A 20,689-nucleotide genomic window follows, 5' to 3' on the forward strand; every position below is an offset into this window, starting at 1 on the left:
GAGGAAGTGGGCTTTGATTGATATCCTGTGTTAGCATCCAAACGTTTCAATGGGAATTTTAAGGGACCATTAAAAAGTATTGATTTGACCTCAGCTTTTTCTAATCAAATTTTATTTTATTATTGCACCATTTTTTGTATATTATACAATTATACATTGAAGTGTCACTCTGGCCAACCTTACTTTCGTTTGCTCCACCACATACTATCCCCCGGGAGAAGTAGCCATTTTACTGTTTCTAATATAGTAAAGATGTTTTCTCAATAATAATCAGTAAATTGTGTTTTTTTTTAAGCGTGCAGAGTAAAATTACGAACATGATTTGTCACACTAAATCCAACAATTTTCACACAACATAATGAGAACATGACCATTGTTTATTTTCATTAAAAAAATAATATATAGTACTGAATGGTTGAATTTAAGACTGAGACATGTCAATTGTGGCGTGTGGTGTGAGAATGGATGAAATTGCGTGACTGTCACTCAAAAGCGTGAGATTTGGCTGCTCTTTCCAGAGGATTGTCAACTGGTTGCTGATGAATCCAACAAGATCTCCTAGAGCGAAGTACGTTTTATGCCGAGAGAGTTCCCTTTCACTTCAAATCCTCTTCAGATGCCTTTCTCTAATGTTCAAAGAATGCTTGTGAATAAGCACAGATCGAATGTCTTTTTATTTAAGGCCAACTACGAATTAAAATTCAATTCATCTTCCCCACAGATGCAAATTATTGCGAGATCACGCGTTATATATGTATATTTTTTTTCTACCATGTCCCCTAAGGGGCTCCGTAGAATCCAAACCTCATTGGAAAACAGATCAGAGATTTCAGAACAGATGTGGAAGAGAAGTGTTCCGACTTCTTAACGCTCAACAGAAGTCGTTCGGCAGCACGACTGGGAGTGTTTGACACAAACAGGACGAGACAAACAGAGACTCTGTGACTACAAATGAATGTCTTTTTAACTCCGACTATCAAACCGGGTTAATCCGAGGCCGGTGCGGACGGAGGACGACTGGAATTCAAATGGAAGGATTTTAACCCCACAAAAAAAACACTCTTGATGTTGCGGTAATTTAGATGCAAGAAATAAAACTGCAGTCCTTCATCAACCTGCTGTTTCTCATTCGCTGTCGTCTTCACAGACAATTAAGATGATAAGTTGCACACTGAGCAGATCACTGGTTCTAATAAATCATTCTGCCACAACACAACAGTTAAGCTGTTTGTTAAACAGCAGCAGTGAACACATCTAATGTCTCCAAACTTGGCCAGCGTCGTCACAGTCATGAATGCAGAAACGACTCCTTTCTTTCAAGCTTTTAAAAATACATACTTCTTTTCACTGTTATTAAACGCTCAAAGATGTTTAACAACGATTCAAACCTAAACTAGTAGCCTTCTTGCTTTGTCCCCAACACACCATCCACCAAGACGAGAAGATGAATCTGATATAATAAAGGTTTTCCCGGCAGCACATGAACCACTCATTAATCTTACTGAGACATCATGGATTAAATATGCACACATGGTAGATGTATATGTTCAAACGTCTACTCTCTATGAATAAAGCCATATTTTAATGTCAAAATGACCCGCTTCGCTACATAGACCCTGTCAGAGTGATGCTCTTTGTAAAAATGACACTGTCCTGTACATCAATGTGGTGTGTGTTGTCAAGAATGTGTTGATATGCGTCACGACAGAGGGTCGAACACACTGTACTATATATTGTGATATGCTGTGATACAGTAGGAACGAGCATTTGTTAGTATATTTAGCATTGTCGAGTACTTGACTGTGGTGTACTTGACTCTAGAGTACTTAACATAAGCTATAAAAGCTACTGGTGTTAAGTATCCTCTCGTCCTCAGTCATCACCAGGAACCCAAGGGTTTTCATTGTTATTTAGCTGTGGAGGACGTAATGACTGCTGCCATCTAGTGGCCGGATGATTTATTTCTACAAAATAATGAGCAAACGCCATAAAGTTAATTGTAAATTAAAAAAACATTTCATTATTTTATCTTGAAATGTATTAAACTGTAAACCATACAATAATGGTGGTAAAACAATAAATAGAATATGATTTGAAAGCCAAAAGAAAATCAAGAGTCCTCTTGAAAATCATTAACGTAGTGTAAAAGAATATTGCAATATACTGCTGTATCGATATTTTCCGATAAGATATTCCCGCCCAGTGAACAGTTTGATTCAACTTTTATTTTCTTCTGAGGACTTCAGAGGATTTCTACGGGATCCACATCAGAACTGAAGAAACTTGTGTCAGTAATCTTTGCCCAGTTCCAAATGTGACTGATTTAGGTTCAAAATGTCATATTTTTAAACCTATTTTAATACAAGATACTGTGGGTTCATTCACTTATAAGGATTCTGATCACACAAGCTGTATTCAAAACTTTCCAAAACCTTAAAACTCTGCTATTCATGGTCAGGCTCCTCCTTACATCAGTGATCTGATCCAGCCTTACACCCCAGCTCGGGCTCTGAGGTCTGTGGATCAGAATCTACTGATGGTTCCTCGCACACGGTTCAGGACCAGAGGAGAGAAATCTTTTCAGGCTGTTGCTCCTAAACTTTGGAACGATCTTCCTCTCTGCGCTTGATGGATCTACTGACTCTTTTAAGAAACATCTTAAGACGTTTTTATTTGTTCAGGCTTTTCCTTGATTTTCTGGAACTCCTGTTGTGTTATCGGTTTTATCTTGACCTTTAAAGTATATAGTTTATTGAATATTGTTTTGATTGTTAAAGCTTTGTGACCCTGGTCTTGAAAAGTGCTATATAAATAAAAATGACTTACTTACTTACTTACTTACCTTACGATCAATTCACCAAACTAAATGAACTTTTTGTAGTGTGTTATTGTGTCAATATGTGTTATTAGTCTTCATTCAACAAGTTGGCTATATTTTTACACTTATCCAACACTGGTGATGATGCCTCAGCACTGAAAACCTAAAACACAGCTTCTAATTTCACATATTTATTTGCTGTGATACAACACAATCCTTGAAGCATGCGAGTGTTTAATTGAGTAAAGAACATTTTTAAAATAAGTCTTAATTAAAGGCGAGTCTTTTAATCATGCTGTTGTTTGATGAAGGTGAAAATTTCTGTCGTTCCTCAAACACACATACCAGAGCTGACTACAGTTTTACGTGACAAAGGTAGATTTGTGTGAAACAAGATTTGGGATTTTAAGAGCATTTGAACAAAAGAAACAATAGTTAGTAATAGTTCCCAACTGTGATTCAACATGATTTAAAAAAGCTCCCAGAATTTCCCTGATGATGTTGCCAACGTTAATCTCATCATGTCACCAGTGACAGCGAGCGTGACTCAAACTACCATCACTTCACACTCATCTGACACTGGAAACTAAATGCAATATTTTGCTTTGGTGTAGCTCTAAAGGCAAGTTAAATTCAAGACTTTTTTAATAACGTTTGATATGTATTTTCAGACTAACTTGAATATAAACCAAAATTTGAGAAAGAAAAGACAATTATTGATGATTTTAAAAATGGTCTTATTTATTAGTTAGTTATTTACAATGTTTCCCAAAGCATCTCTTGGAGAAGTTGCTTCATGAACTGCTTAAAAATAAATGTGTTCACATTTTTCATATTTTTGAAAAAGTTATTTATGCTTATAAAGTTCTTGTTTTTTGGATTTATGTATTTAAATAGTTAGTTAACGCAAAATCAGTGTCGACAGCAGACTGAATGCGCTCGGGAAGAGCTCACGATATTCACCAGTACTTCCCGTTTATTGGCTTTTTAATATTTAAATTTCTACTGAAAACAAGCTTAAAATATAAATTTGTTTACATCTTTCCTGAAAAAGTATTCTCATGTCGAGGGACGTTACAGACGAGCAGTACGGAGGTATTTGGATGTTTTTAAGAGTCTTTTTGGAGGAAGATGAAGACGAAGACAACTGAGCTCCAGTCGCTCCATTAAAATAAAAAAATGTTCTCAAAAATAATCCAATATTAGTCGACATGAGAGTAGAAAATGAGTGAAGTTTGGGTGAACTATGACTTTAATGACGTTTTATTGAGCCATGTGAACCATATGTATATCATAGGACAATGAAAGATTGAATTAATTGTTGTTTAACATTAACAATGACATTAAAGGTTGATTTATTTCAACCCTTTGACTGCTTTAGAATTCAGCTCAAGTCAGCAGATTCTTTCTTTTTCTCCAGGGTCGGACCTTTCCATTGACAGGTATCCTGCGAGTGCACCGTCCGTGACCTTCGAGTGTGTTTTCGTGGCTCTAAAAGAAAGGCATCATCGATGTGCAGGTCTCACCTTGTAGCTCATGAAACGTCTCCTGGTGTTTATTGGACGTCTCTCTGGCGTCGTCCAGCTCCAGCAGCAGCTGCAGCACCTGAGCCTTCAACTCCTCCAGCTCCTGCTCCTCCGTCAGCGGCTCCTCCTCGCTCTTCTCCTCCTCCTTCAGCTTGCTCTCCTCCTCCTCCTCCTCCTCCTCCCGAGCTCTCTCCTGGTCCATCTCGTTTTTCTCCTCCAGGAATCCTCTCTCTTTGTCCGTGATCTCGTCCAATTTCAGGTCGTTCAGCTCGTCTGCAGGAACACGAGACACTTCATTTGTGTTTGAAGTTTACTGACGAGAATGGACCCAAATCCATTTGATATTGGACGAGAGGTGAAACGTCATCTCAAAGATAACGTTTTTTAATCGAGACAGGTTATCAATATATGGTCATTTGTTTGTGAGGTCAAATATTGAGGCTAAAAGACTGACACAATACTTTTCTTCAGCACCACAAATACACGTTTTATTTAATGTGCTTATTTGTTGACGTCGCCCTGTCAGCGTTCAACTTTATTCCACAGCGCCATCTAGTGTTTTAGCTGCTGTACTGAAGCATCAAAACGTCATTCAGTGCCTTTGGACCAATTTATTTTGTAGTTGTTGTTTTTTTTTTAAAGAAAAGTTAAACATCTATTTTAAAGTCGGGGGGAATAGTGTTATCAAATTAATTGTTAAATAACACAAATGGTCATCATAGGTAAGTAAGTAAGTCATCTTACGACGTTTTTATTTGGGCAGGCTTTGATTTTCTGGAACTCCTGTGTTGTTCTCAATGTTAACTTGACCTTTAAAGTATATATTTTATTGATTATTGTTTGGATTGTTTAATCGCTTTGTGAACCTGGTCTGGAAAAGCGCTATACAAATACAAATTACTTACTTACTTAAGTAAATAAGGGTTTTTGACAGTCATATTACTTAAATATTAAGGATAAACTTAGTGATAAATAAGCAATGTGCTCAGTAATAAACAAAGAAAATTAAACCAGATGGATTTTTGAATTAACTGTATTCATTATTAATCTAAGCAAGTAAGTAAGTTATTTATATTTATATAGCGCTTTTCTAAACAATCAAAAAAGAAATAAAAGAAAAAAAAGAAAAGAAAAAAAGATCAAGATAACACCTGGAAAAACACAGGTAAAACAAGAGTTATTTGCAGATTTGATAACTTGATAATGTTCTTAAAAAACTTTAATTTATTCCTGTGGTTATAGATTCATATTCCCGGGGTGATTTAAAGACATAAATAATCATTTTTAAAAAAAAGATCTCAAGACTGTGGATATTCCTTCTTAGCGGCGTTTCCACCTCTGCCCAGTAGGTGGGGTGAAAGAGCTGGCAGTAGAAGGTGCTGAAGAGAGTGACTCACTGGTCAGAAATGCAGCTTCACAACAACAACCTCCTAACAACACACAGTGAAGCATCATGTTGAGAACCTGATGACTGAATGTTCTCGTCTATGAATGCCACAAATCAAGTTAACGTGACAGGCGGCCTGTAGCAGCGTGACGGAGCGAAAACAAGAGGAGGATGTTATTTACAGCAAATCACCAGGATGGTACACAAATGTTTGACTGAGAGGAGAAGCGTTTTCTTCATTACTCAGGTGTAATTAGCTCCGACGATAATGATTAAGGATGTGTCGTCTGCTATCATCCCTGCTGTTAAATATGCCGGAAATAAATGTGTTGGATTTGCCTTTAATTATTTAATATATAACAGTAAAGAAGAAAAAAAACATGATAAAATGTCAGATATTTAACAATAAATAAACATTTCTAATTTAATTTCTATTGCCATGAGATAAATGTTCCAATTACTGCACAAAGACATGTTTATAATTCAGCTTTACAGCTAAAAGTAAAAGGTAATTTAGAAAAAGTCAAACTGAACACATTTAGTGAGAACACAAGTGTCCACTGGGACTTTTTTTGTCAGGATGCGGTAAGAACTCATTATTTGATTACAGTTAATTCAAAAGTCAAAACAAAACTACTGGCCTTATTAGATATAAGTATTCCTTCCTTCAAGTTTGTGTCTGTGACTCATAACTATCATATGATTTTTTTTGGACAACAGAGCTTTTATTTAGAGTTTCAAACCAGCTGTAAAATATGTTTTTCCCCTGATAAATCTCTTTTATCTTTTTAATTTGTTTATCTCTTCATCTATAGAATTTTTTTTTAATGACGTCATATGAATGTGAAGATGGCATCAAACAGTTTAGAGCAACGTTTTCAATGAAAAACATTTTAATCAAGATATATATTTATTGTACCTACTTCCACTTTCAACTTGCATATAAGGAACAAAATGGGTAAATAAACTGTGTTATACACTGTATGGCTTTTACCAGGCTAGTAACAGATTAACACTTTTATATAATTAATACACCTTAATAAAAATGCACAATTAATATACATTAAAGTGTTTGTTGAAATTACCGGAAGTTCGAGCTGGATGAACTGATATTGTCGCATCTTTCTTAGAGCGTTTTTAAAACTAATTTGTCTTCTTTAGTTGTTTAGTTTAGCGACTTTTCTTTTAAAGCAGCAGTTCTTCTACACAGATGAGTCGCATATTGACTGACGTCATGAGGGGGCGAGTCTGTTCATGTTCTCGACTACAATTTTATTGATATTTTTCGATTTGTTATTTTGTATCTTTGTTTCTTTTTGTTTGAAAACAATTCATTTAAAAATATGATAAAAATCAATTATAATCAATAAAATTGGATGATAAATAAAGTCAATCTACCTATCTTTCTCTCAATCCATCTAAATTGTTGGACTGTTAGCGATGACGTCAAAACATTTATATTGATGATCTATTGAGCAACTATTTATCGTAATTAGTATATTCATTAGTGGTAGTAATAAAAGCATAATCTAAAAAAATGGATGTAGTAATATTAATAGTAATTCATATTATATTTGCTTTACAAGGATATTTCTGTAGTATAATTTTATTTTTTCTCATTATTTGTCTATATAGATATTTTAAAATTGTCCTCATAGTGTCTTCATAGTTTCCTCATAGTAATTCTCACAGTGTCCCCTAGAGTGTCCTCATAATGACCCTATAGTCTCTTATAGTGTCCTCATAGTGTCTCTTATACTGTCTATTAAAGCAACCTCATAGTGTCTCTCACAGCGTCCTTATAGTGTCTCTCACAGTGTCAGTATAGTGCTTCTCATAATGTCTCTCATAGTGTCCTCATAATGTCTCTTATACTGTCTTTTATAGTAACCTCATAGTGTCTCTCACAGCGTCCTTATCGTGTCTTCCAGTATCCTCATAGTGTATCTCACAGTTTCCTCAGAGTGTCTTTCATAGTGTCCTCATTGTGTCTCTCACAATGTCCTTATAGTGTCTCTCACATTGTCCGTATAGTACTTCTCATAATGTCCTCATAGTGTCCTCATAGTGTCTCTCACAGTGCCTCAACGTGTCTCTCATAGTATTCTCATAATGTCCTCATACTGTCATCACAGTCACAGTTTTCTTATAATGTCCTCATAGTGTCCTCACAGTGTTTTCATAGTGTACTCATAGTGTTCTCATAATGTTCTCATAATGTCCTCCTAGTGTCTCTCAGAGATGAGAGGTTGTTAGATGAAACTGCAGAGATGTGATCTCGGAAAAGGAGTCAAGCATTAACTAAAGATGTGTCTAATTAAAAGCGACACTCTCCGGAGTAATGGAGGCTCCAGGGAAGTCTCCGGCTCGCGCACTAATTATTTCTCCGCTGTTCCTTCTTTCCATCACAATTAGTCTCGAGCAACATGTTTGCATAAAACGTGACATTTGGAGCGAGGGCCACAACTTTGCTCCTTTCAGGCCAATAATAACGTTCAATTAGACGAGCGTGGCCCCGGAGGAAAGACTCCGTCTACCCAGATATGTTCAGAAGATAATGAGTTCGTGTGGAGAAGAGCAACAACAGCTGCTCAAGGAGGAACAAGTCGTGAGGATGATCCGTCCAACACTTGACCCTGAAATAGTTACTGTCAACAGTGTGACTTGTTGAATATAAACCAGAGGAGACAAGCTGAGAAGGTTGCATTGATGCTAAAATGTCCCGAGTTAGTTATATAAACCCATCTGTCAGGGCAACAAAATTAATGTTAAACTTTGTTACATCTTGTTCAGCAGACTCTGGTAAATATTTTGGCTCCTGGAGGGATTGAGTCCGACAACCCTGATCTAAATAAAGTCTTCATTAATAATAGAAATATGGAGGCTCTGATCAATAAGTCGGACATTATTAGCATTACAATCATCGGATCCATTCCACTGTTGAAATGTCAACTCCCCGACTTTTATTGGATTTTACAAGACCATGATGACATTTGATCGTTCCAGCTGTCATTAAGTAAGTAAGTAAGTAAGTAAGTAATATTTATTTATATAGCGCTTTTCGAGACCAGGGTCACAAAGCGCTTAAACAATCAAAACAATACTCAAAAAAGTACATACTTTAAAGATCAAGATAATACTGAGAACAACACAGGAGTTCCAGAAATTCAAGGAAAAGCCTGAACAAATAGAAACATCTTAAGATGTTTCTTAAAGGAGTCAGTAGACTCCATCAAGCGCAAAGAGAGAGGAAGATCGTTCCAAAGCTTAGAAGCAACAGCCTGAAAAGATTTCTCTCCTCTGGTCCTGAGCCGTGTGCGTGGAACCATAAGTAGATTCTGATCCACAGACCTCAGAGCCCGAGCTGGGGTGTAAGGCTGGATCAGATCAGTGATGTAAGGAGGAGCCTGACCATGAATAGCTCTGAAAGTAAGAACCAGAATTTTAAAGTTGATCCTGAAAGAAACTGGAAGCCAGTGAAGAGTTTTAAGGACCAGAGAGATGTGAGTTCTTCAACTTGAGCGGGTCAGAATTCTCGCTGCAGAGTTCTGAATCAATTGCAGACAAGACAGCTCCTTCTTGTTAAGACATGAAAACTGTTACAATAGTCCAGACGAGAAGAAACAAACGCATGGATTACAAGCTCCAGATCATGTTCCGACAACATTTTCCTAAGTTTAGAGATTTTTCTCAGTTGAAGGAAACAGTTTCTGGTCAGTTTTCTGCATTGTCGAACAAGAGACATGTCTTTATCAAATACAACACCCAGGTTTCTCAGGCTCAGTTTGACAGACTGACCTAAGTCACCCAAGTACTGACTCAACCCTGGAACCTTATCATCAGGAGCAATCACCAGAGTTTCAGTTTTGTCCACATTTAGCTGTAAAGTGTTTTCACTCAGCCATCGTTTGATTTCTAGCAAACAATTGACTAAGCTGTTCAGCCTCTGGGGCTCAGTTGGATCAAAAGAGCAGTAGAGCTGGATGTCATCAGCAAAAATGTGATAAGAAACATCTGGAAATCTCTGAATGATTTTACAGAGGGGAATCAAGTACAGCAAAAACAATAAAGGACACAGAACAGAACCTTGAGGGACTCCACACAACAGATCTGCCGATTCAGACCTCATTTGATTGGCAGATACACTAAAACTGCGCCCAGAAAGGTAAGATGAGAACCATTCTAACACAGACCCAGACAGTCCCACTTCATCCCTCAGTCTTCTCAGCAGGATCTGGTGATCAACTGTGTCAAAGGCTGAGGACAGATCCAAGAGAACCAGAACAGTGAATTTACCAGAGTCAGCCGACATCATGATGTCACTGGACACTTTCAATAAAGCTGTCTCCGTAGAGTGATGTTTACGGAAGCCAGACTGAAACTTCTCATGGATGTCGCTCTGATCCAGGAACAAAGACAGCTGCTCAGACACCACCTTCTCCAAGATCTTGGACAAGAAAGGGAGCTTAGAAATAGGCCTGAAATTACTGAGGTCAGTTGGGTCCAAGCATGGTTTTTTGAGCAGAGGCTCCACAATGGCATGTTTAAATGCATTGGGAAAAACCCCTGTGGAAAGGGAGAGGCTCACCATATTGGTAACCCAGGGGCCAATTACATCAAATACTTTGATAAAAAGCCTACAAGGAAGGACGTCATCTGAGCAAGAGGAGGGTTTCATCTTGTTCACTAGTGCCGAAATATCACCCAAAGATACAGCAGTGAAGGAGGACCAAGAGGAGGAGAAGGATTCAGAGACAGTAGGGGTTCCAAACAAAGGGGGAGAGATTTTCTCTTTGATCAATTTAATTTTGTCAATGAAAAATCTCAACAATGCATTGCTGTCAGCTTCACAGAAGACAGACGTGATTTGAGGAGCAGGAGACACGAGAGAATTAATCGTGTCAAACAAAACTTTGGGGTTTTTCCTATTTGCTGCTACCAGTTTTCTGATGTAATCAGATCTAGCAGTTTCTACCATCTCATTGTAAGAAGTCATCAGATCCCTGAGGTGAAGTCTATGCACCTCAAGTTTAGTGGACTTCCAGAGACGCTCAGTCTTTCGACAAAGTCTCTTCAGACTCAGGAGATCTTCATTTGTCCAAGGGCACCGTTTTTCTGAATTTTCAAGTTCGATTTAACAGGTGCCACTTGATCCAGTATTTCAACACAATGATCAGTGAAACAGTGAATCAAACTGTCCACGTCTGGGCAGTCATCAAAGTTAATCAAGTGAATCTTTTCATAACAATTGAATTTCATTTGTAGCGTCACCAAGTGTAAGATCACATCGTCAAATGTCAGAACGTTAGAACAGTGGTGTCACACTCAAGGGGATCACACACCAACATATGTGGGAGCCAAGGTCTTAAGTAGGAAATAATCTGACACAAGTTTTTATGATTCATTTGACTCTTTCTTTTTGTTAGTTAAGCTTAATGTTAAGACCCGTAACTCCTGTAATTACTGATTCAAACTGAATGCTATACTTGCTAGCTAAACACGTCAATAAAAGTGCTATCTGCTCTTATTCTGAGTAAAACTTTTATCTTTTTATAATCAACTCTTTAGTGAAAATTGCCGCCCAAGAATAAACAAAAGAGTTGTATTTATTCAAATGATTATTTCTTCCACTTTAAACTGAATGCTATACTTGCTAACTAGTAGCTAAGCTAGTCAAAAACATTGCAAGCTACTGTCATTTTGAAGTAATTTTCCCCCTTAAACAGTTTTTTCTTTGTGTAATGTAAATATTCAAATATACATGATGTAAACCTCCAATAAACATTGCTTTCCAGAAACAAACAAACTATTTGAGAAATGTTAAAATTATTATTTTTTCAATCTTGACATCTGCTCTAGTTCAGATAAAAATTCAACCATCCCGTAACATTAAATATTTTGAAAATTAGAATCCAAATTCAAATCAAAAGGAATAAAAACATGTATTTTTTTGTACTTAATTGAGGAAATGTTTAAGGAGTAAAATAATGTTTTATTCACCATGTCTCAAATGGAATAGATCTCGTGCGTTACAGGGTTGCAAAAATAAATTTAAATATTTCATTCATTCATTCATTTTCTGTTTCGTTTAATCGGATTCGCAGGGGGGTTGGAGTCTATGCCAGTTTCTTCAGGCGGGGGACACCCTGGACAGGACGCCAGTCTGTCTCAGGATGCCACAAAGACAGACAACCATTCACACACACACTCATACCTAAGGACAATTTCCCCAAGTTCTCAATCCACCTCTGTATGTTTTTGGATTGTGGGATGAAACCGGAGTGCCCGGAGTAAACCCACGCAACACGGGGAGAACATACAAACTCCACAGAGAAAGGTCACAAGTTGACTCCCTCCCGACCAGGAAGCGCACCGGCAACCTTCTTGCTATGATCATGGTAACCACTGCACCACTGTGAACCCCTCAAATAAATGTCTCTTAGTGTTTTTAAATAAAGTTTAAAGCTGCACTGGTTTAATAGTCTCTTCTACTGAAGCTCTTTCTGACGAGGGCTCGTGTTAAGTGTAAATTCGAGGAGAATAAAGTGAAAGAAATAAACGTTGTCTCTTCACTTCGGCTACACTTCAAACCCCACTTGACCTTCTTCACCTGACTTCCTTGACCTTCTTCTCTGCAGGCCGTGATTCGTGGGTGAAAGTCGAACTAATTGTCGGCAGAATATCTGCGAAGCAGCAGGTGATGGAGTGGAGCCGAGATCGAGGCGGTCGAGAGCAGCGACAGGAGCTGGAAGTCATTCCAGGGCGAGCGGAGCAACAGCTCTGGGGAATGGAACGGCTTTATCTCTGGCTCGCCGTCGCAACACACTGTCGACGACAATGTGCTACTTCAGAAGCAGAGACAAGGAAGTGTTTCTGTCTCAGAATAGCTTCGTGGAAAATGAGATTGAAGTGTCATGTGCTGCGACGAGATCTTTGTCGAGACTTCTGTTGCGGCGATGTGTGTGAGAGCCGCAGGGTTTTATCTCTGCATATTTTGAAGAAAAAAAAAACAGTAGGGGGCGTAGAAGAGTGTTTATTTAAAGCAAGAGTGTGTTGTGTAACATCAGCCATGAAATAAAAGGATGCGCGCACATAGAAAATAACGCAGCACATGCAAATGATAAAAACTGGAAGTGTTCTTTAACTATATATAAAGATTATACATACTTGACGGCACAAGTGTCGAATTAATTTTTTGTGGCGCGAAAGTTGTTCAAAGTTGTTCAACGCAGTCAGACTAATACATAATATATATATATATATATATATATATATATATATTTATATATTGTAAAAGTTTTTGTAGTTTGTAGTGAGTGCACTTGTACTTCTATTTATTGTATGTTGATATATATATATCATAATATCCTTATAGTGTCATTATAATGTCCTCACAGTGTACTCATAGTGTCCTCACAGTTTTCTCATAATATCCTTATAGTGCTCTATAGTGTCTCTCACAGTGTATTCATAGTGTCCTCAAAGTGTTCCCATTATGTCCTCATAGTGTCTCTCATAGTGTCCTCACAGTTTTCCTACAATGTCCTCATAGTGTAATCACAGTGTTCTCTTAATGTCCTCACAGTTTTCTCATAATATCCTTATAGTGCCCTATAGTGTCTCTCACAGTGTTCTCATTATGTCCTCATAGTGTCTCTCATAGTGTCCTCACAGTGTTCTTACAATGTCCTCATAGTGTAATCACAGTGGTCTTTTAATGTCCTCACAGTTTTCTCATAATATCCTTATAGTGCCCTATAGTGTCTCTCACAGTGTACTCATAGTGACCTCGAAGTGTTCCCATTATGTCCTCTTAGTGTCTCTAATAGTGTCCTCACAGTGTTCCATTATGTCCTCATAGCGTCCTCACAGTGTTCTCATTATGTCCTCATAGTGTACTCATAGTGTCCTAACAGTGTTCTTACAATGCCCTCATTGTTTACTCACAGTGTTCTCTTAATGTCGTCACAGTTTTCTCATAATATCCTTATAGTCTCTTTATAGTGTCTCTCATAATGTCCTCATAGTGTCCTGACAGTATTCTAATACAAACAATTTTGTTTGTTACCTGATTACCAGTAATTTTCTGCATACGGTCACATATCCTCCTTGGCAGTGGTAACAAATGAATCTGTGTATGATTGCAGGACAATTAAAACAAAGCCAGTGAAATGATGACAACATGGAGGATTGAGAGTCTTACACTCGACACAGAATTATTTAAAACCTCACCAAGACAAAGAGGATCCTCATCCGCCCGCAGCATGTTCTCAGCTCAGCGTACGCATTCATATGTCCTGCATGTTCTCCGTGAGCACGGACTTGTCAAGAACTTGTGTCGGCGTAAACATGCATCTGCTGGCTGACGGGCCTGATGCTGTGTTTACACTGCGAGTTCAGAATGTGCATGTTCGCCACTGATCTCTGCAGCTGCGTAGGCGATCATGAATAATGCAGCAGGTTTTTCTCCTTCTGCCGCTTTGAAGCGGGTCTGAAAACCCATGTAGCTCTTACCCCGACACTGACACGCTTCCTCTCCAGCACATCAGAAGGTCCAGAGAGGCTTTGATGGTGGAGGGAGGACAACGATGGCGAGGTGAAGAAAATATATTTATTCTGCCTGAACCTTTTAACCTGTATATATATATATATACTGTATATTTCAATATATAATTCAGCCTCAATCTCAATCCTCAGTGGAAGGATTTCCCCCTAAAACTCTGCAATAATATCGATTGTACCCCAGATTTCATCAAGTTAAGGAGTTGTATGTACCTTCTGACTCAAAGAGCATAATTCAAATGGTAATTTAAACCCACAACTCACAGGAGTGAGACAAAAGTTAATCTCTGGGAGTGAATAAAAATGTGTCATGTTTGGCGGAAAATGAGCTCTGCTCATCACCAGCACGGTACTATCAAGGGTGTTGGTATCAATAAAGTTTTATTTCATGATACTATAGCGACAATTAACATCACTTTGTTGATTCTTGCTATTTTCATTTTTGGCTTTTGTATCATCCTTTTTTATTTACTGTATTTCTTATATGATTTATAGATCAATAAAGTGTCCAAAATAAGCCGTCATCACGCCCTCTGCGGCTAAATGGACACTAAAATACTGGGATATCCCGGTGATGACTGAGGATGAGAGGATACAGTGGACTCCAGCAGCTTTTAAAGCTGATGTTTGGACATATTTTGGTTTGAAAACAAATGAAAGCAGTTACGACTTCGTCAAGAGTCATTTGGTCTGTAAATTCTGCAACACCAGAGTCAAGTACTCGACGATACTACAAATATATTCTTGTTACTACAGTATCACTATAAATCGGATCCTTGTATCGTGATATGAATCAACACACCCTTGCCAAACTTCACACGCAGGATTCTATCCTCATCTCATCTCTTGATGAAGCTCGAGAGCCGCTTCATTACCTGTGTGTGATACAAAAATTGATTTCAAAAGTTGATTTCATCCAATACGATAGTTCTACAATTCATTTGAAAAAGTGTGACTCTCTAGCATTTATTAAGGCTTTTACATCCTCGTTTTTCTTCTTCTTCTGACAACAATTGTATCATCTGTGGTAAAGGACTTCACATTCAAATTCAAACTCCAGAACATTCCAATCTTCAAGACGACAAACAAAGCCTGCCCTCATTCAAGAATGGTTAAAATGTCATCTTAGCGTGACTGTGAATTTGATCAAAATGTCTCTTTATTATACTGTCCAGTAAATCAGTCCATCCATCTATATATTCATCAATCCATCCATCCATCCATCCATCCATCCATCCATCCATCCATCCATCCATCCATCCATCCATCCATCCATCCATCCATCCATCCATCCATCCGTCCATCCATATATCCATCCATCCATTCATCTATCCATCCATCCATCTATCTATCTAATATTATTGCCATACATTCATTTATTTTTATCCTTTTTTAGCATTTGAAATACTTATTTTAAGTTAGCACAGTATGAGCATGGGGGGAAAAAAAACAAGTTCACACTGCCATCAAATACCATAAATATATTTGTGGATCCAGATGATTATCCGGCAAATTAACAAAACGTACTCGTCCCATCATTAACCCTTGAAGTATCTCAGGGTCAAGGTGACCCGAAGACCCGGAAATAAATGTGTTTTTGCCTTTGTTCTTATGGAAGCGTGGGGGAGGGGGGGCGTCCCCCCTGCAATAACACGAGGGTTAACATTCCTTTACTTTTTTAAACTTTATAACACCCACGGTCACATAGAGTAAGTAAGTGAGTAACCTCCTTGGCAGTGGTAATAATAAAAGATGGCGACATGGATGATTAAAAGTCGTACTCCTGGTGATTATTTACGACCTCACTGAGATAAAGGGAGAATGAGATATTTGGTTTTTTTCAGGTCAGCGTGTGCAATGATATGTATTGTGTTCACATGTAAAGACTTGCATGTTCCTCATGATGGATTCAAACCTAAGACCTTCTTGTTGTAATCAAAGTTTCATGAGATGAAAACATCATCTCAGATTAAATCCTCACATCACTCGACATATTCTGAGCTAAAATAAGACTCATCGGCGTGAACAACAGAACGGAACCACAGAGCCGCAGAGACGGATCCTCGTATAGAAATGGAAATTGTGTGTTTGCAATAATTCTGAGGGAGGATTGTGAGAAAGTGGGTCAGAACCACAGCACAGTATAATTTCCCCTCATTAAACCAGCAGCAGTGAAACTGTGTCAGCGTTCACATCCTGACTGTGATGAATGTGTTTAGCACATGAACATGTGGAAAATAAACATTCATGTCGTAATAATCCAGAAAACTCTCTTAATAATCCCTTTTATATATACGCCGTTATTTCCTTCTTATTTCCTTAATAATTTCTTATTATTTACTTATTATTTACTTATTATTTACTTATTATTTCATTATTAATTCCTTCTTATTTCCTTCTTATTTCATTATTATTTATTTAATATTTTCTTGTTATTTACTTATTATTTCATTTTTATTTACTTCATATTTTCTTGTTTTTTACTTATTATTTACTTATTATTTCCTTCTTATTTCATTATTATTTCCTTAATATTTTCTTATTATTTACTTATTATTTACTTATTATTTCCTTCTTATTTCCTTCTTATTTCATTATTACTTCCTTATTATTTCCTTATTATTTCCATATTATTTCCTACTTTTTTCATTATTAATTCATTATTGTTTCATTATTATTTCCTTATTATTTCCTTATTATTTCCTATTCTTTCCATATTATTACATTATTATTTCCTTGTCATTTTCTTCTTATTTCATTATTATTTTAATATTATTTCCTTCTTATTTCCATCTTATTTCCTTATTGTTTAGTAATTAATTACTTATTATTTCAGAACCGTATCCGAAGGTTTTGTGTTTATTACATTTTTTGGTTCAAATGCAATTTTCAACTATAATCAAACAATTTTCAACTGTAATCAAACAATTTTCTACTATAATGGACTACGCTCTCATAACCTCTCGTTCGCCCAGATTTCAGAGCAACTTTATAAAGTAATAAGTTGAAAACATGGTCATGATGAGGGACTTACTGCATCTTGGAGAGAAGAACATTTACTACATGACACCAGAGTTGATCAGTAGTTTTACTTTTAATGTTTTCATTCTGATCTAAATCAACTTATGATCTTGTAGACGTGTTTCATCAACATAAGTCAACGTTGCCAGGTTTAGCTTCTGCGTCACATTTACTGCCTTATCCAGCCCGAGTTGTAGGAAATCCACATTTTCAAGCTCCGCCATATTCTCTCCTTCCCACGAGTCACGAGCTTCCTCACATCAGTCCCACTCACCGGCGCCCCCGCTCTGCCAAAACACACCTGACACTGGATAATGAGCCGGCAAACCTTCTCACCCGCTCGTCCCACACCATGTTCCTCACCCTCGTCCTGCCTCCTCTCACATCAGCACCAGAACCTGCACTGACAGGATTTCTCTGGGCTCCCTGGAACTAATAAACAGCCGACTCGGCGCTCCCGAAAAACTTTCAAAACAAACAATCTGTGAAAAACTTAGGAGTGAAAACATTTCTTGGACGGCTCTCAACCATCAACCTTTTTTCCCACACTCTGATGATCCGCACGTTTGATGAGCCTCAGATGTTGACTGTGGTTCAGCAGGTTTTCCAGATGAATCTTGGCAGCTTCAATGTTTCGCCTTCAGGGGATTCACAAGTCACTCTCTGGTCACGTGACCAAAACCAAACGCTGCACGAAGGTTTGATTTGATTGACTTTTATCAGCAGATAATCTTTGCTATGTTGAATTGTTGGTTTGTTTCAAACTCATCGTGACAGTTTCTGTCAATCTGTGTTTTTAAACAATGGACGCTTGTTTCTTTTCAACTGTAATCCAAATTTGTAAACTGTAATCAAACAATTTTCAACTATAATCAAACAATTTTCAACTATAATCAAACAATTTCAACAATAATCAAACAATTTTCAACTATAATCAAACTATTTTCAACTATAATCAAACTATTTTCAACTATAATCAAACAATTTTCAACTTTAATCAAACAATTTTCAACTATAATCAAACTATTTTCATCTATAATCAAACAATTTTCAACTATAATCAAACAATTTTCAACTTTAATCAAACAATTTTCAACTATAATCAAACAATTTTCAACTTTAATCAAACAATTTTCAACTATAATCAAACTATTTTCAACAATAATCAAACAATTTTCAACTTTAATCAAACAATTTTCAACTATAATCAAACTATTTTCAACTATAATCAAACAATTTTCAACTATAATCAAACAATTTTCAACTATAATCAAACTATTTTCAACTATAATCAAACAATTTTCAACTATAATCAAACAATTTTCAACTTTAATCAAACTATTTTCAACTATAATAAAACTATTTTCAACTATAATCAAACTATTTTCAACTTTAATCAAACTATTTTCAACTATAATCAAACTATTTTCAACTATAATCAAACTATTTTCAACTATAATCAAACTATTTTCAACTATAATCAAACCATTTCCAACTTTAATCAAACAATTTTCAACAATAATCAAACAATTTTCAACTATAAATAAACAATTTTCAACTATAATCAAACAATTTTCAACTAAATTCAAACATTTTTTGGCAGTAGAAAGTCATTGGTGAGGAAAAACTGTTTATTAAATAATGCTATACTGGTTTGAATCCTCTATATCCATGTGTTTCTAGTCGTGTAAATATATTCAAACAGGTTCAACATTATAATGACATCACAGTGAAGTTTAGAAAATGTATTTGTATAAAAAACTATAAATAATACGTCAGGTTTAAGAGCGACGTTGAGTCGTGATCTTTAATAAATCCAACACCATCTTGTGAATCATTTAAAAAACACGTCGTTCTCTTCACTCGTTTGTTCAAAGTAGAGAAACTCACCTCACAGCGAGTCACGTGAGTCAACGAGTCGTTGGAGGAAGACTCACAACTGTGATGACGTCGGAAACGAAAACAAAGAAGATTAAAAATAAAAGTATGATTTTCTACTGGAGAAATAAAAGCAGATCTAGTGAAGAGAGCAACAGTCGTGGAGTCGGAGCGACTCAGGAGACGAATACAAAGAGTATTTGAGTCACGACTCGCGTCAGTCAAACATGCTGTTGTTGAAGACACACCCGGAGTTGTTAACATGTCAGTGTGTTGTGTTGACATGAGTTCTTACAACTCAAGTTTCATGTTGACGTTCAGATCATAAGAAGCTCAATGACGTCAACAAAATGGAGTCTATTCTTGACGGAGACGATGACATGTTTCTTTAAGAAAAACAATAGCAAATCTAGTGATCACTGGGAATAAGAACTGATGAAGCTTCATGAAGCTTCATGAAGAGTCATGAAGCTTCATGAGTTCATGTTCTTTAAAGTCTTTCTTTGGTGTATTCTTAAAGTTTTTGTGTCAAATCTTCTAAATCATTACAAAATAATAATAAATAAATAACAAAACTAAAGAATGAAGCAAATATTGTTTGATTATAGTTGAAAATTGTTTAAATATAGTTAAAAATTGTTTGATTATAGTTGAAAATTGTTTGATTACAGTTGAAAATTGTTTAAATATAGTTGAAAATAGTTTGATTATAGTTGAAAATTGTTTGATTATAGTTGAAAATTGTTTGATTACAGTTGAAAATTGTTTGATTATAGTTGAAAATTGTTTGATTATAGTTAAAAAAATTGTTTGATTTTAGTTGAAAATTGTTTGATTATAGTTGAAAATTGTTTGATTATAGTTGAAAATTGTTTGATTATAGTTAAAAATTGTTTGATTTTAGTTGAAAATTGTTTGATTATAGTTGAAAATTGTTTGATTGTAGTTGAAAATTGTTTAAATATAGTTGAAAATTGTTTGATTATAGTTGAAAATTGTTTAAATACAGTTGAAAATTGTTTGATTATAGTTGAAAATTGTTTGATTACAGTTGAACATTTTTTGATTATAGTTGAAAATTGTTTGATTGTAGTTGAAAATTGTTTGATTATAGTTGAAAATTGTTTGATTATAGTTGAAAATTGTTTGATTATAGTTGAAAATTGTTTGATTACAGTTGAACATTTTTTGATTATAGTTGAAAATTGTTTGATTATAGTTGAAAATTGTTTGATTGTAGTTGAAAATTGTTTAAATATAGTTGAAAACTGTTTGAATATAGTTGAAAATTGTTTAAATATAGTTGAAAATTGTTTGATTATAGTTGAAAATTGTTTGAATACAGTTGAAAATTGTTTGATTATAGTTGAAAATTGTTTGATTACAGTTGAACATTTTTTGATTATAGTTGAAAATTATTTGATTATAGTTGAAAATTGTTTGATTGTAGTTGAAAATTGTTTAAATATAGTTGAAAACTGTTTGATTATAGTTGAA

At 36.0% G+C, this 20,689-nt stretch overlaps 1 protein-coding gene across 5 annotated transcripts in view; it reads right to left on the reverse strand.

Moving 5' to 3' along the window:
* The window catches only part of LOC148073527 (uncharacterized), a 45,231-nt gene that overhangs the window by 17,211 nt on the left and 7,331 nt on the right, over positions 1 to 20,689 (reverse strand). For 4 of the 5 annotated variants that reach the window (XR_015712125.1, XM_087798178.1, XM_087798180.1 and 1 more), the window contains exon 2: positions 4,345 to 4,617. Coding sequence is in view for 4 of the 5 variants with exons in the window: in XM_087798178.1 (XP_087654304.1) it covers positions 4,345 to 4,617 (273 nt within the window). In the remaining variant the exon portion in view is untranslated. Of the gene's footprint in view, positions 1 to 4,344; positions 4,618 to 13,963; positions 14,035 to 20,689 lie in introns of those variants that run through there. The other variant, XM_087798179.1, reaches the window with a different exon arrangement.

This window comes from Callionymus lyra, chromosome 8, assembly GCF_982586985.1.
Source record: "Callionymus lyra chromosome 8, fCalLyr1.hap1.1, whole genome shotgun sequence".
Classification (NCBI taxonomy): Eukaryota; Metazoa; Chordata; class Actinopteri; order Syngnathiformes; family Callionymidae; genus Callionymus; species Callionymus lyra.